Source organism: Sceloporus occidentalis, unplaced genomic scaffold (assembly GCF_023333645.1).
Source record: "Sceloporus occidentalis isolate IW3139 unplaced genomic scaffold, rSceOcc1.0.p SCAF_89, whole genome shotgun sequence".
NCBI lineage: Eukaryota > Metazoa > Chordata > Lepidosauria > Squamata > Phrynosomatidae > Sceloporus > Sceloporus occidentalis.
The window spans coordinates 741,427-759,053 of NW_028317069.1; the positions used below are offsets into that span (position 1 = coordinate 741,427).

A 17,627-nucleotide genomic window follows, 5' to 3' on the forward strand; every position below is an offset into this window, starting at 1 on the left:
GGGAGATCCCTTGGCCCAAATGATCTTTGTTACCATTTCCTTTGGGAATTTGAAGACGAGGTCCTCTCCGGTTGTAGAGGTGCACACAAATTTGTCCGCCCCTGCACCACAGGAGCTATAGAAAAAGTGTGCATCTAGCACGTTGTACATCCAATCTTTAGAAATATAGCATTTGATGGCAGATAAGACCCGTGGCACCCATCTAGTCTATTATTGCCCTATCTTATATGCCGAATGCCTATCCCATGCATGTTTAAAGTACTATCTGCCATTGAGAGGGTTTGTCATCTCATGTGTAAATGAACCTTTCACTAAGAATAACTAATACAAAAATATTGTATTTTTCTTTTTAACGTAAATAGTCACGAAGAAGACAACATTTTCATACTAAGTGGAAACAGCTGTTTTTTTAAAATATATATTTAAAGAAAAATTATACTATTCATTTATTATTTTTATTATTATTTTTTCTAATTATAGTATTATTTATTATTGTAAAATATTTTAACATACTTTTGAAAAAGTAGCACAATTCAGTATTTGCAAGTAATAGTTGCTCGGACATATGGTTCTATTTTTAGCGATATGTTCACTTTATTTTTTTGAGGATTAGGATGATAGGACACATTGCGAAACTATTCCATGGCTTTTAAATCACGATTGTGAAGGAGATGTTCTAGCGTAAGCTCTGTAAGATGTCAGGACGGCATAGAGAGCACGTAACTTGATCTGTTCCTTGGCCTTCATACACCAAACCTATTAATAGCAAACACATTCCCTGCCTTGTCATCGCTGGCTTGAAATGGCAAAGCCGCATATATTCTGTGGCCTGCGAAGACAAAAAACTATATGTTAACCAGGAGCAGCAGGGGCATGATAAATTATGGAATTTTTTTTTTTTTAAATATATATTTTATTTTTATTATAGGGATATTTTTTCGAATGTCCTTTTTATTTATCACTGTGAAAAAAAATCACAAATTTTAATTAAATAAATGTATATATATATATATATAAAAAAATAGTTCTATAAACCTTCAAAAAATCTAAACATCTCATTGGTATGAATGGTTTTCCCCCCAAATCTTACATTTACAAGAGACGTTAAATTTACGTGTCAATGATCATAAAAAACAGATTTAGGTAGGTGGTCGATGCCATATTTGCCAAATATAACGAGCCCAGGACAGCGCCAAAGGCAAATACAGAACTGGGGTTGATACCGGAGTTTTAGGTACGTAGACAGTAGGATGTGAATGGGCCCTGTGCGTTATTCGAAAAGTGGTCTTGTCACCATAGCAATGAATACAATTTACTTCTGACTGGGTCATTCCATTAGTTGCTGTGCATACCAGGGAACATTCAGGCTCCAGCTACCTGGAGCCCTCACTTTTCCTGATGTGCCTAGGTGATTCCGCTGGTGTCGGTGGGCCGTCGTGCTGATGCCGGTGGGCCGCCGTGCTGATGTCGGTGGGCCGCCGTGCTGATGTCGGTGGGCCGCCGTGCTGATGTCGGTGGGCCGTCGTGCTGATGTCGGCGGGCGGTCACGCTGATGTCCGTAGTTGGAGGTGGGGGGCATACCTGAGAACTATCCGGGTTTGGCCTAGAGACTCCGGGCGAAGAACTGCTTCTCTGGGTCACTAGGGATGACGGGAGTGGTGTTGTGGCACACTAAACTCTTTTCCTAGTCCCCCTCCATCAACAGTGCCCCCCCCGGGGGGTCAGAAGGACCGCCGGCGACCTCAGCGGAGATAAAACCACTTCTAAAACTTTACACCGGAATGTTTATTATGACACCAGTTGTTATTGAAACAAACGTTACAAACTCATGTAACAGAATGTAACTTTATTATTTATTTATTTATTTATTTCATCCGTACAAAGTTTAGCCCTTTGACGAAAATGTTTAAGATGAAGTTGTCTATCCTTCCTTGCTCTTCTCCTGCCGCTGTGTTGAGTTACAGGCTCCTGGTAATAGCACAACATACCCAGCTGTCGCACTCCGTCAGCGCTCACATTCCAAGGTCCCCCCCCCCAGAACACAAAAAGGAGCGTTTTGATTGGCTGGAGCTAAGCTGGACTTGAACAGTAAATCTTTTTCAGTATGAGCCCAGAGCTATGAAATGACCGAGATTATAAACTGATTTACGATGACACGAGCCGACACGTTCTGTATTTGTGCCAATATATATGCTTTGTCATTTTTGATTTGCTGTGGCATCATAAACCATTTTTAATTAAAAAGAATCATAAAGCAAATTTGATAATAAAACAATTTCTATCCATCCATCTATCTTCTATCCATCTATCTATCTATCTTCTATCCATCTATCTATCTTCTATCCATCTATCTATCTTTCTTCTATCCATCTATCTTCTATCCATCTATCTATCTATCTATCTATGTATCTATCTTCCCAGGAGAAGTGGTAGAGGCTAATATAGTGAGGGAATTTAAACATACCGTATATGGGATAGACATAAAGCCATCCTGAATCTAAGATGAGACCAACTTAGGTCTGATTCTTTAAAGCAGGAAAAAATGGGCAGGCTAGATGGTCTGAATGGGTCTTATCTGCTGTCAAATTCTATTATTTTTTTTTAAATCTACTGGTAATTCTATGTTAAATATGACAGTTTTCGGTTTCTTTCTCTACGATGGACTTTCTGAAACCCAACAACAGGAAACAGGATTTCAAACATGGGACCAGTGTGGCTTGGAAGTTCTTTCAGTGTTGCAGTACCAAACAGTTGCCACAAGATGGCAGAATACATATGCAATGGACTTGGGACAGAGCTGCAGGTGACAAATAATTATTATTGTTATTATTATTTATTGTTTTTATTCCGTAGAGCTGTACAATGGGTAGACGAGAAATAACAAGTAGTATGTAACATAACCTTGTGTTTTGCAAAGTTTCGTCTAAGATGATGATTTGGAGCTTTCATTTGCCTCTTCAAGAGCCAGTTTGGGTTTTAATTGTTTACTCACTTATAGGTTAAGAGAAAATATTAATTGCCCCTTCTAACATGTTAAATGGATGGTCTAGTTTCAATTTTTTTATTACATATAAGAGCCCTTTTTGCAAGGACCGCAGTGCTTTTTACTGCAGGTAAATCGCTGCATGCTTTCCTTTGCTATTGGAGTTAGAAAATTAGAATTCGGCCTCATTTTTCTCCTCCCACTGCCTGTCTCTAGTAGAAACAGGAGGTAGACTGAAGTACACTTCCTGCTCATGTGCTGCAGCTTTCTATTTAAAATCAATGGCTGATGGGCTACCATTTAAATCAATGGGGTACAGGCAGCTCATCACATGTATGCTAGCTAAGGATAGACATGTCCAATGTCTAATCCCGGGTTAAAGCCATGTCACCTAGATATTATATTTTGCAGTCACTACTCTAAATAAACCTGTTTGATGGTGCTTAGAGAATACAAAAGCAGTGTATTTATATTAGGAAACTAGTTTATAAATATACTATTCAGAGTAGCCCGGGGTCAAGCTGGCGATCACGAGGTGGCTCTGGCACTTTAAGGCCAGTGGCCACCTGATAGTAGGTGCAGCAGACGGATATGCATGACTTTTTTATGCAGAGGTAGCCATATGACCATGTCCAGCGCCTTTATGATGCGGCGTCTGCTGAGTAGACTTATGCAGATAGCCAGCAAGAAACCTGCCTGTAGGATATGGGAATGCTCGTTACTTATTCATGCATGTGCCATGATTATGGTGAAATGTTCAATTTGTCACATAGATACATGTATGCAGGAGGGGGATGTGTCAATAGAAGGAGATAATAATACATCTGACCAGCTTGGATGGCATTTAGCCCAGATGTCCTCTTGCTAAGTGATGTCATCCTGTAAACAAAGCAATATTATCATAGACACAGTAACTTACTGTGTTTCAGAAACCCAAGGCTCGGATCAAAAGAGCATTCATTAGGCAAATAATGAACAGCGCTGCAACTTCCAAATCCTCCTTCTTAATGTCAAGGTTCTTCAGCGCCCTTCCTCATCTCATATTCCATCCCTGATATTCCATCCATTGCAGGTGTATCGGGATACAGCCTCCTATATGTCAATATGCATCCTTCGGAAACAGAATAAAACAGGCTTGTCTGATGTAGAAACTGCAGCCCTGCAGCTTCTGTCCTCAATGTGATTGCTTTCCAACCAGATGTGATCATGCATGCCTATGTATACGTGTATGTGACCATGGATGTGTGTGTGAGTATGTATGTGTAAGTAGTGTGAGTGTTAGAATAAGTGTGTACATGTGTGTGTGTTTACATGTGTTTCATAGTGTATGTTTGAGAGGGAGCAAGTGCAATGACGGCACACGCAGGCTGCTGATGAAAGCACCCATAGGCTGCACAGTTTAATGATCTGGTCCCACTCCATGGCTACCGAGATACAGAGACATATCCATATACGCAACGGCCTGCACATATACCCCCAGGGCAGGCATTAAGAAGAAAAATATTTTATTCACATAATTACATTTAGAAACACGTGCGCTTTGACATTTAGTGCTGTAGTACCCAATTATACACTCATACTCGTTCTACAGAAAATGTACATCAGGGGAGGAAAAAAAGAGGGACAGGGATATGCAGGTTGCAGTGCTGGTTAGCAATGCAGTGCCAGATTTCTGCAATGGGGCTGGGCTGCATTTCCGCCCTTCTCTGGTAATCCAAGTGCAGTACTTGTGCCAGCAATAGAAATGTCCGCCGCGTTGCTCTTCTGCACGTCACGTGATTCCAGTGGCTGCCACTAGGCATCCAGCTGTCACCCCCCCTCCTTCTCTAGGACCTGGAGCGCTGCTGTCACGTGCCCCGACTGCCTCAGCTCCCCCCCCGCCTCCTCCCCTTGTTCATCGGTTCGAGCCCGTCCCCTGCCTGCCAGTGACCGTCTCAGCCATGATGGTAAGTAACGGCTGGCGGGTGCTGCGAGGTGACAGCCCTCCGTTGTCGCGACACAGCGCTGGAGGTATTTAGTCTCCATTGTCACTAAAGGGTTGGTTTTTCTCTTCTCTCTCTCCAGCAGGAAGGCCTGGATGACGGACCCGACTTCCTGTCAGAGGAGGACAGAGCGGTAAGAGCCCAGATACCTGATGCTCGCAACACACCTGGCACGTTCTAGTGTATCCGGTGATAGCGGTAGGCCGGCATACCCCCCGTGCACCGGAATGTGGCCCCTGCGCCCCATTGGTGGGGACCTCAGCCTCATCAAGTGCTAGGCCCGCTATTTAACCCTTTACTTCCACTGCCAGAATGTTCAGTGCCACTTCTCGTTATGGCAGAGGCACTAGTGCTGGCAACTGGCCTCATATCATATTATATGTGATATTATATATCTGGCCTCATATTATATATGATATCACGGTATATATATCTGGCCTCATATTATATTATATATGATATTATATATCTGGCCTCATATTATATTATATATGATATCACGGTATATCTGGCCTCATATTATATTATATATGCTATTATATATCTGGCCTCATATTATATTATATATGATATCACGGTATATACGGTATATCTGGCCTCATGTTATATTATATATGATATTATATATCTGGCCTCATATTATATTATATATGATATCATGGTATATACGGTATATCTGGCCTCATGTTATATTATATATGATATTATATAGCTGGCCTCATATGATATGTAATGCATATGACCTCTATGGGGTCCCTTTAAATATTTGTGATGCCTGCTTGCAGAACCCCCGTATACGCATTGCGCCCCCCTCAGCTACTTGACGTGTATGCGATGCATTCGGCCGAATGCATCTCCCTGCACATGATATACTCGGCGCTGGCCTGGCAAACGCTATTTCTGCTACTGAAATAGGCGACACGTCTGGCAGTGCTGCTGAAGGTATCCGGCACTTTGACTCGGGTTAATATGTGTTGGGCTTTTACTTATTAGGATTGCGTTGGTGACTCCTCCTGTAATACAGAACGCGTGAATATGCTCTCCCGGTGACCCTGTGTGCATGCGCAACATCAGGACCGATGTCATCAAATGGGGTCATTCCAAGTGAAGCACAACTTGAATTTCTATGGAACGGGGTCATTGAAATAAAGCATTTTGGTGTCACTTAAAAGGGACACTCCGGCCATCATATGTACTGTGATAGCTGAGGGGCTCCTTTACGTCCCCCGGGCTATGTGCCCTTATTCATTGTTTTGTGCTGGTAACACCGATACCTTGTTTCCATGGAAACCGAAATAAAAGCTTCTTAAAATGTTTAATGGTTTATGTGATTAAACCTTCAGAGGAAATAATAAAACGAGAGCTTGATGTGCTTAACGCACAGGGGAGCGCACGGTCTTGTCTAAGAGGAACGGCATCCTTCAGAAGCAGGTGGCCCAAACAGGATCAGGGAAGCCACGGGCAACCGTGCTCCAGATCTGCCACACAGTGGGATTAATGCTTATACCCAAAGTATGATCAAGCTCACCCCGACCTGACATAACCCCCGAGGCTAACATGAGTTTAGGTCCTTAACTTTTTATTTTTGCAAATAAACCATTAAACTGTATAATCCATACAGTGGGCCCTGTACCTGCAGAGCAGTAACAATAGCCGTTCCTAAATACATTATTCCTTTATATGTTATTAAAAATGATATTATATAAAGTAATTAAAATGATATATAAAGTATTATTGCTATTATTAATAATAATAAAATAATATATAAAGTACTAATTGTAATATATAAAGTATTATTATTATTATTTATAATAATAATAGTAATTGTAATAACAATAATATTATTGTTATTAATTAGTATTATTAATATATTATACTTAATATTATTATTACTTTATATATTTTTATTAATATGAATTTTATTTTTACTCTATATATTATTATTATGGACTTAGCATGGACTGTTTTTAGTGCATGCGCATGCCTGCATCTCCTGGCTGCATTGAGGAGGCTGCAAGCCGAGCAGCCGCCACTCCCAAGCATGAGCATCAAACTCCCATTGTTTTCAATTGAAGTTCATGTGGAGCGAATAGAGCTGTCAGCTGCTGCGGGGTGATGCTTTCATTTACATTCAGTACGAACCTTTAAAAGAAAAATCTCATAGAAGAAAATACATATTTTTCCTATGAGTATTAAAAACAATGTATTCAGTAATTCATATTATTTTATTACTATTATTGGTATTAATATTATTTTATAAATATATATGCAAGATAATAATAAAAAAATGTCCTTCAGTATTAAAAACAATGTATTCAAAAATTCATATTATTTTATTACTATTATTGGTATTAATATTATTTTATAAATATATATGCAAGATAATAAAAAAATGTCCTTCAGTATTAAAAACAATGTATTCAAAAATTCATATTATTTTATTACTATTATTGGTATTAATATTATTTTATAAATATATATGCAAGATAATAATAAAAAAATGTCCTTTAGTATTAAAAACAATGTATTCAAAAATTCATATTTTATTACTATTATTGGTATTAATATTATTTTATAAATATATATGCAAGATAATAATAAAAAAATGTCCTTTAGTATTAAAAACAATGTATTCAAAAATTCATATTATTTTATTACTATTATTGGTATTAATATTATTTTATTAATATATATGCAAGATAATAATAAAAAAAAAATCCTTGAGTATTAAAAACAATGTATTCAAAAATTCATATTTTATTACTATTATTGGTATTAATATATTTTATTAATAATATATATATATAGGTAAGATAATATTTTTCTTTGAGTATTAAAAACAATGTATTCAGTAACTAATTATTTGATTATTATTTTAGTTATTTTATTATTATTTATTATTACTATTATTATTTTAAATTATGATTTTATATATATATATATATATATATATGTAAGATAATATTTTTCTTTGAGTATTAAAAACTGTTGTATTCAGTAATAATAATGATTTAAATATGATTATTGGTCAGAAAGTCTCTCTGGATGATTAAGACAGAGACATTCTATTGTTCGATATTAATTCAGCGCGCTTAGAAGTGTTTTGGCGCTTGTCTAGTAGATGAAAGTTTGCTACTAAAACTATCAGGTTCTCGTTTGTAATAGAATTTGTAATCCAATTGCTCATGTACGGCCAAGCTGACCCCCCCCCCCCCATCTTTTATCTGCTTCAACAAATATATGCAAATTAAAATATTTAATATATTTTTTCCTTCGGCGTAACGGCTTGGCTGAACGTGGGGTTCCCCCTCCTGCTTGTTTGCCTTTAACTCGGTCGGAATGCCCGCTGTTGGTAAATTATTCCGTAGGTTCTTGTTAATAAGTACACTTTTACTAATGACGGCGTTCTGCGTGAAGAGCCATTATCCGGCAAAGCTCTAAAAGAACCAGTGATTCGGTGAGAGAGACACAAATTGATCTCATAACCACGAGAATCTATGGCTTCCGTTCCACTTACATCACAAAGGCCGAGTGCGTTGGTTTTAAGAAGGTTTATTCTTTGGAAAGATTGCCTTTTTGGGGCGTTTCCTGCTATATTTGTTATCGCTCTTTCTTTAGATATGGAATACACTACGTGATTTTATTTTGTTTACCCGTTGGATTGGTAAACGTTAAATATATTAAAAGGCAACCCTTTATTTCCCCCTTGTTTTTGGGTTGAGGTCACGGTATTAATGTCCCGCTGGCTAGATTACCCCCAAGTCACCCCAGTGAAATAATATACGTTTGGTTTATTTGCTGTTTGGATCCATCTGGAGTGTTGGATTCCCATACGATTACGTATTCTGCCTACGTGATGTCATACGTAGTGACGCTCACATGATGTCATGCACAGAAACACATTCCATCAGCAGCTTCAGGGTTTGTTTTAACCCCTTAAGGACAATGGGCGGTCCCTAAACCCATTGAATGCATTTTTGAGCCCATACATGTACAGGCTTTGTCATTAAGGGGTTAATCTCGTTTTAGCCTTTTTGTAGATGCTATATTATAATGTTTATATGATAACTTTTCTCTACAGTGGAGGAACAGAGCCGACTTGGCACAAAGTCATCTCGAGCCACCAACGAGCTCGCCCACCACTACCTGTCTCCAACAGGTAGTTCAAGAACAACCTCTTACGTAGCTTCTAATAACCTAGCGCCCCCTACTGGAGGGGAGGAGAGGTGTAATGCATCTTAACACAACCCCCATATAGAAATAGAATTCGAAGCTAGATTCATTTTCATTTTTTTCAGTACACTTTATTGAAGTGACTCTTCATTGTGTATTCATCATAAGAAGTACTAATTAAAGGGAGGGTTGGAGTCCATCGTCGTACGTCATGTCTGAGCGCATGTCTAATGGAATAAAATATGTAATATATATATATACCACCTGATAATGACGCAAGTTAGATGATGAGATCTCCGATATGGTATAACACCTATGAATGTATTAGCCAATCAGGTTCCAAGAGCGTCAGGAGTAATGATTTTTATTTTGTTGAATACGCAGCTCTTTGGGTTTAGTCGAGATTGTGTCTGTCCAATTCTTCCTTACTGTTCCATGCTCCACAGAAATATGATTGCCAGAATGCCAATTTATGGTTTGTTATTCATTTATAACATTTGTTTAAAGAGGAACTCCCACCAAAATAGTTTATCATTAGGATAAGAAAACAATGTTTTCAAAAAATGCTGAATTTTGTAAAGCCTTTATGATTTTTGCATAATATAGTGTTTTCAGGCAGCTGTGTATTAGCCATGTGTATCTGTTATCTTAACCCAGTCTATTTATTATTATTATTATTAATTGTTTTATATAGCGCCACAGTCTACTAGACAAACACCCTGATTTCATATCATACTGTCTGTGGTAAACAATAGAATGGCTCAGTCTTAATCACCTAGCCGGACACTCTAAATAAGGCAAGTCTATGGAGAAACAGACTTCATTAGCATTGCGATAAAGCATCAGCTCAGTGTGGTGACTGTGCAGGGAAAGTCGCCCAAAATATCTCATGACTGACAACAGTCTCAGCGCTGGGGGGTTATTACCATATACAGCTCTGGGGGGTCCTTACTGTATACAGCTCTGGGGGGTCCTTACTGTATACAGCTCTGGGGGGTTCTTACTGTATACAGCGCTGGGGGGCTATTACTGGATTCATCGGTGGGGGGTTATTACTGGATTCAGCGCGGGGGGGGTTATTACTGTATACAAGGAGAAGAATAGTGTTTTTGCATGTTACAGCTGGTTGCCGCTATACGAAGGTGCTTATGACTGGCATTACTGTTACTGTTGTATAGCCAGTCCTGTTTAGTCTGTCTGCGGGGTCTGGAATTTCGTCAACTAACCAGCCAGTCGCCCTGTCAATGCCATTCCATCAGCCCTCACGATCTAAGCAAAGAACAATTCCTCCCTCTGTCTTTCCTCAATAGAAGAAAATGGCAGTCTAGACGCTCCGCCAATGTATTTAAATCTGTTACGGTCCAAATGTATTTTTCATGTAGGTTTCTCATTAACCCCAGTGTCAGGGTAGTGTGTTTTTGGCTCGTTTTCCATTGTACTGGTATTTATTTTTAAATGTCTTCCATATTCTCCTTGCTTTTTTTTCTTCCAGCCCAGGGCAATTAATGTAGACCTTCAGCCTGATGCCACACTGCAGGTTGATATATCAGATGCATTGAGTGAAAGAGACAAAGTAAAGTTCACGGTACATACAAAGGTGAGTCCTACGCCTGCTTCCAAAGGCTAGTGTCTGGGCATATGGGTATATCGTGGGATCCGATATATACATGCTGCTCCAGTGACTTATGTACAGCGAGAAAGTCATAACGCATGGTGTATATCCGACTAGAACTAGAATGCTACTCCCATTCATTTCAATAGGAATGCTGCAGAGCACGTGAAGGAAGTGTACTTAAGTATGCTTCCTACTTATACTTCCTGGTTGGCAGCCAAGCCAGCAGTTAAATGACACATAAGTCTAGAAAGGGCATTAAAATGCATTGGTGGAGTCCATTCACTGAACACGTATTGGATTTACTTTTCAGGTTTAGTAGATTTAAAATATATATATTTTTTTTATATTAATTGCAGCTCAGATTCTTCTTCTCGGGTTACTGTTTTGGTCCTTGTGAGCATCTTTCCTAAAGATGGAGTCACTCACCAGCCTAGATGCTCTTGTGTCTAGAAAATAATAATTCCCCAGCATGCACCTGTCGTCTTGTTTCTGATTGGCTGTTCTTTTTGGATTTATTTTAATATTTGTGGGGGGTTTTAACAGGGGGGATAAGCATTGTGCTCACTTCATACTACTAATGTAAATGTGCTTTCTGTTCAGGGGTTCAGCTTTAATCTCCCCATATTCTAAGGGCACTTCACATTGTCTAATCTCTGTTTTATGTTTCCAGAGTTCACTACCAAACTTCAAGCAGAACGAGTTCTCTGTGGTGAGGCAGCATGAAGAGTTCATCTGGCTTCACGATTCCTTTGTGGAAAATGAGGAATATGCTGGATATATTGTAAGTAGGACCAGCTGCCTTTCCAGTGTCTGTTTAACTGGTCCCAGTTCAACTCCCCCATCCTGCTATGTGTCCCAGCACTTAGTTCTCCCATTCCAGTTGGTGGCAGCCACTGAAAACTTGGATGGGCTCATGTTTTCTTAATCAATACCAGCTGTTTAACTACATGAATCGCAGTGGTAGATATTTTGTCCTTCCAAGTTTTTTTTTTTTGCTTATACCAGATAATGATCACATTGATACTAAAGGCCAGTTTCAAATTGACTTACAATTGTTATGGTCCTTCGACAGATACCACCAGCACCTCCAAGACCAGATTTTGACGCTTCCAGAGAGAAACTCCAGAAACTTGGCGAAGGGGAAGGGTCCATGACCAAGGAGGAGTTTACCAAAATGAAACAGGAACTAGAGGCGTATGTACATCTTTTCTTTCCTTCCTTCCTTCCCTTTCTTCCCTTTCCCAAATGAACCTATTGCATCCAAATTTTTGTAATCGAAAAGAGGGCAACATCTCACTCGAGTGGATCTTTTATTGAATATTCCACTCCAATAAAGCAGCACTATCACGGAAATGTAATTTTGAATATATTGTACGTTAATGTAAAATCTACAGGTTTTGTTAATTGAGAGTTGCACACGACAGCGTAGAAACTCCCTGTCGGCAACTTCCTGCAGCTGTACTTATGACAGTTCCAGTGAATAGTGGGGTGACTCCTTATCGAGCACCCCCACTTTCCTTAGTCCCTTCTGTGCGTTTCTATGAGCTTACCCTCTCGAGAGTCTCTTCCACATTCTCCCAACACAGTGTTCTTTATTTTGCAGAGAGTATCTGGCCATCTTCAAGAAAACCGTAGCGATGCACGAAGTCTTCCTATGCCGCGTCGCAGCTCATCCCATTCTTAGGAAAGATTTAAATTTCCATGTTTTTCTGGAGTACAATCAAGATGTAAGTAAATCTGAGTATGTTGAATAACACATTACTGGAGGCAGTTAAAACGCACTTAAATAGACTTGTTTTTCTTATAAATATAGTTGAGCGTCCGAGGAAAGAACAAAAAAGAAAAGTTAGAAGACTTTTTTAAAAGCGTGGTTAAATCGGCCGACGGAGTCATTGTTTCCGGCACTAAGGTTGGTAAAAATGATCTGTCTTTTCCGGTTCTCACCTTTTACAATCTAGTATATGAAATGAAGCTATTATTTGCATGTTAAAATGAGAGGGTATATGAGGAACCGATCTTTTTATGTCACCTCAACCAGGATCATTTGCTAAGTTACTCCTCCCCAGCTTTATTCAGTTTCTGTTTCATTTTGCCCAAAAGTAGAAAGAATCCCCCCCCCCGATAGTTCTTATGACAAATATTCTTATGGCATATGTGTAATTCAGCACATTTCTTACATTGAAATCTCCTAAATTATATATGGGGGGTATTCATGAATCCCATAGATTAGCAGGAGATAAAGTGGGGGATAACGTGGCTTTGGGGAGGAAGTGCTTGAATTTTACTGTATTCAGAACATTTCCTAGCTCCTTTAACTTGTATTCGCTTGAAATGTCCTGCGATAAGGTTTCTAATGCTTTCCCCATTATATTTTTTTCCTTTGCCTCGAAGGATGTGGATGATTTCTTTGATCACGAGAGGACTTTCCTTCTGGAGTATCATAATCGAGTGAAGGATGCCAGCGCAAAGTCTGACAAGATGACGAGATCTCACAAATGTAAGGTGGCCTCCTTTAGCAACGAAGTAGCCACATGGCACATTGCCTTTTTACTAAAATACAGGACATCGTGATGGGATGAGGCATACCTTTTATATTCACATATTGCATGCAAGTGCTCCGGATAAAGATGTAAAGCTTTCAGCTGGCGTTGTACATTTTGTTCTGCATTCTATCGTCTATACGGTAAATAATATTGAGTTGTTGAGTTTAGTAGAGCATAGAAGGTACGTTCTGACAGTCTTCTCGTACACAAGCACTTATTATCAGTTTAAAGGGCTTAGAGTTAAATCATTTTAAGGTTGCTTTCACATAATTACCATAGCAACCAATGCAATGTTCCCGTTCTGGTTTCTTCATTTTTACCATATTGCATTACTTTAATGTGCGTTCTTCTATAGTGGGGTGTCAGGGACATTAAACTGTCCCTTTTAAACATAGGAACCCGCTATTATCCAAGCGATACCGTTAAAGAGCTCTCCTGGAAGAAAGTTTTGAGCAGTCGTCGTGGGAACCATTGGAATGTTCCTGCTGACTGCATCATAAATAGCACATTTTCTGTATTTATTATGCTTGAAAAAGGAATATCGCATTATTTTAAAAAAGAATTAAAAAAATGGGTGGTGCAACACCCTTATTATACGAACAATGATGTATATGCGTAAAAATGCTTCGGCACCGAAACGCTTTAATATAAATGTGTGATGTTTCAACACTGATTGTTAAATTATTGTTGCTTTCTGTCTTTTTAAGGTGTTGCCGATGACTACAACAGGATAGGGTCGTCGCTGTATGCTTTGGGAACACAGGACAACACTGACATATGCAAGTAAGAATACACTCGGCCCACAGAGATCCCGATTAAGAGACAAAGACTTTACAGATACTGAGGTCACTCGCCTGTAAGCATGGCAGAGGGAAAGCTACCCTTTTACTTTACTGAGAGGCGGCTAGATATATGGAATAGCCTCCCATCAGAAGTGGTAGAGGCCAATACAGTGAGGGGATTAAAACATGCATGGGACAGGCACATTAATGTAAGAGGACAACTGAAGAAATCCTTGGCCCTTGGAATTAAAACCATCTTGTTTATGGCATTTTTTTTTTTATACCGCTCTTTGGTTATATATTCCTTTTTTTCCCATTTTTCTTACAGATTTTTCCTTAGAGTATCTGAATTGTTCGACAAGACACGTGTACGTATCTCAACTTCCTTCGCTGTTTCTACTGCGTAGCTGTTGTCCTCGTTGTGTTCCTCTTGTATTATATACAAAGGATACAGTCAGCTTTGTGTATATTGATGAGATCCAGTGGCACGCCATCTGCTAACCAAAATAGCTTACATTTCATATAGTTTTCTTAAGCCATTTATATTACGGAATATTTCTTATTTTATGATGTGAACCTTCTTTAAAAAAAAATTGTGCAGATTAGGTGTTATGTATAAAAACGGTTCTGATGCAGCATTTGAAACATCTCTATTAACCAAAGAAGTGGATCAGTCGGCAATAACATTCACTTGGCTGCTGTAAGATAACTTTTTATATGTTACACATTATAGGGACATTATGATTGATATTAATAAACAGGATTTTGTGAAGCGTAGTCCCATCCGTTTACTTACATGAAGACGTGCTGCTGGATGAAGTCCCTACCTTTTTCACGACCTGGCACTCCACAGCAACCCATTTGTTTTAAGATCAGATACAGGCTCTCCCAAAAATCCTTTTGGATGTTTTTTCTACTATTAATCCACATTAGTCTTTAACAAGTGATTCTGGGACCTTTCTAGATTTACTCTTTAGAATCTAAAATTGAGGGTTTAATACCGTAATCGAATTCTGCATGTTTTGCCTTGAATGGTACTCCATTTTCAGCATATTTTAGGCATGACGATGTCTGCTGTTTTTTTTTTTTTTCTGCAGAAAATCGAAGCCCGAGTGTCAGCTGATGAAGATCTGAAGCTTTCTGACCTCCTAAAATATTACTTAAGAGAATCACAAGCTGCTAAGGTGAATATTAATCCAGCTTAACCTGTTGTATGCAGCCAAGCATTGGTTACAGAGTTAACATTTTTTTTTATAGGACATTGAGATAAAACAAAATCTGGAAACACATTTAGAGACATAAATCACGGCCGGTAGCCCTCTGGATGGGGGGGCCCCACACACAGCCGGTAGCCCTCTGGATGGGGGGGCCCCACACACAGCCGGTAGCGCTCAGGAACAGCTCAGGAACAGCTCAGGAACAGCTCAGGAACAGCTCAGGAACAGCTCAGGAACAGCTCAGGAACAGCTCAGGAACAGCTCAGGAACAGCTCAGGAACAGCTCAGGAACAGCTCAGGAACAGCTCAGGAACAGCTCAGGAACAGCTCAGGAACAGCTCAGGAACAGCTCAGGAACAGCTCAGGAACAGCTCAGGAACAGCTCAGGAACAGCTCAGGAACAGCAATCCTATAACATTAATGTCAAAGCCCAGACTCACCGGCTGGGCAGGTTTATAAAGGCTGGCTAGATCAGGTAATAAGGTGCAGCTGGACATGATAATCAGTCTGAGTGGTTCAGAGTGGCAAGGGCGGCCACTAGTGGTTGGAGACGGAAAATGAGCAGCACAGAGTGAAGATAATTCCAGACTGCAAAGGGTAGAACGTCACAAGACCAGAGCCTTGGCTGAGCCTGGGGCTGATCTTGAGTGAACACCACCCCACCAATATATATATGTTGACATGGTATAAGAATGCTTACACATATCTTCTCCTGCTTCTTATCAGGATCTCCTGTACAGAAGGTCCCGCTCGTTGGTGGATTATGAAAATGCCAATAAAGCACTAGATAAAGCCCGAGCCAAGAACAAAGATGTTCTGGTAGCAGAGACCACTCAACAGTTGTGCTGTCAAAAGTTTGAGAAGATATCCGACTCTGCTAAACAAGGTATTCTTACTAAAAAGGTGTTTTATTCTGTCTCTTCTGCTATTTCAGTCCTGCTTTTACTTGGTATAACCATTGTTACAATGTATTGTGTCACCAGGCGATCTATTAAACTATATTCTGTGTTTCTGTATAATGATTTCATGTTTTTTTTTTCTCTTTTACGCAGAACTCATGGACTTTAAAACACGGAGAGTGGCTGCTTTCCGAAAGAACCTAGTAGAACTTGCTGAACTGGAACTCAAACACGCCAAGGTATATTTCCCCTATTTATAATATTACGGAAATTACATTAACACGTCCAACTTTCTTATTACTGCGTATGATAGCTATGTGTCCCATTTTCAAATGCTTTGGTGGGGGAACCTGTGAAATCCTCTAATGCCCCCCCAGCTATTCTGCCCGACACATCTCCTTGCACATGATATATATATATATATATATATATATATATATATATATATAGAGAGAGAGAGAGAGAGACTGCCTAAAAAAATAAAATATATATATATATATATAAATAAAAACAACTCCAGAAAACCAGAGTTTGAAGCACAAACCGCTTTAAATATGACTTCCACCATATTCTTGGTGAAAATGGCCAATGAAATGCTCTCCATGGTACGAACTATCATCATAACGCTGCCAATTGTATTTACTAATGTATGTTAATCTTGGATGAGCATGTTCATATAATACACGGTACATCCATCACGCTATGTGTAAGTAACGTGTATATTTCATCGCAGGGTAACTTGCAGCTACTGCAGAGCTGTTTGGCCGTGTTAAACGGTAAACCGTAACTCCGTCCTCCTCCGCAAAGGAAAAAAAACCCACAAGCAGTCCCTCCTTTCGGGTCGTCGAGCCGCCACGATTTCCGGGTTGGTACATCGGGCATTCCTAGCTCCGCAGAGAACGAACTTGTACGCGGAAAACGGGCCGACTCCATGTCGGAAGCAGCTCCTCGCTTCTACGTCCACATTCAGTGTATACACATGTACAATAATTTAGTATACTTTACGTCCGCCACAAATTCAAATCTCTCCTTTTTTTTTGGGTGAAAACAGACGAATAAATGCTCTCCACGTTACGAACTGTATCATCATCATAACGCTGCCAATCTTATTTACCAATGTATGTTAATCGTGGATGATGATCGACATTCACGGTGAATTTAATGTTGCCATTAGTTGTGTGCGTCGTATACTTTGTCCCGTTTTCCATGTTTTTATTTTTTGTTCTGTTTTTTTTTAAAGCCTCTGTTATCTTGATTTACTGAACTATGTTTTTTTTTTATTAAATAGTTCTTAGATTTTTCAGAATGCTCCGAATATCTTTTTAAAAGTTACGTTCCTAACGCTAATGCATCAATATGTATGCCTTAAATTGTAGACTTCTCTCAAATATTGTAAAATAAACTGTGAATCAGATGATTTTTAACTCATTTTG

The 17,627-nt window shown here is 39.3% G+C and overlaps 1 protein-coding gene across 1 annotated transcript; it reads left to right on the forward strand.

The window, feature by feature from the left end:
• The first annotated feature begins 1,442 nt into the window (after window positions 1-1,442).
• LOC149284661 (sorting nexin-6-like) lies at window positions 1,443-16,981 on the forward strand. The gene is made up of 15 exons (XM_089496296.1): window positions 1,443-1,470; window positions 4,814-4,929; window positions 5,048-5,098; window positions 10,631-10,735; window positions 11,424-11,534; window positions 11,826-11,947; window positions 12,357-12,480; window positions 12,567-12,662; window positions 13,145-13,250; window positions 14,004-14,079; window positions 14,407-14,446; window positions 15,176-15,262; window positions 16,022-16,181; window positions 16,348-16,433; window positions 16,928-16,981. The coding sequence occupies exons 1-15, from the start codon at window positions 1,443-1,445 to the stop codon at window positions 16,979-16,981; spliced, it is 1,362 nt and encodes a 453-aa protein (XP_089352422.1).
• The last annotated feature ends 646 nt before the right edge of the window (window positions 16,982-17,627 follow it).

What these genes read in the sequence shown, in the direction of transcription:
- LOC149284661 (XM_089496296.1), top strand. Translation starts at nt 1,443, where the DNA reads ATGCCGGTGGGCCGCCGTGCTGATGTCG. An exon ending in AGTTCACGGTACATACAAAG is followed by an intron (nt 10,736 to 11,423) that starts GTGAGTCCTACG and finishes TTATGTTTCCAG; the next exon opens with AGTTCACTACCAAACTTCAA. An exon ending in AGGAATATGCTGGATATATT is followed by an intron (nt 11,535 to 11,825) that starts GTAAGTAGGACC and finishes GTCCTTCGACAG; the next exon opens with ATACCACCAGCACCTCCAAG.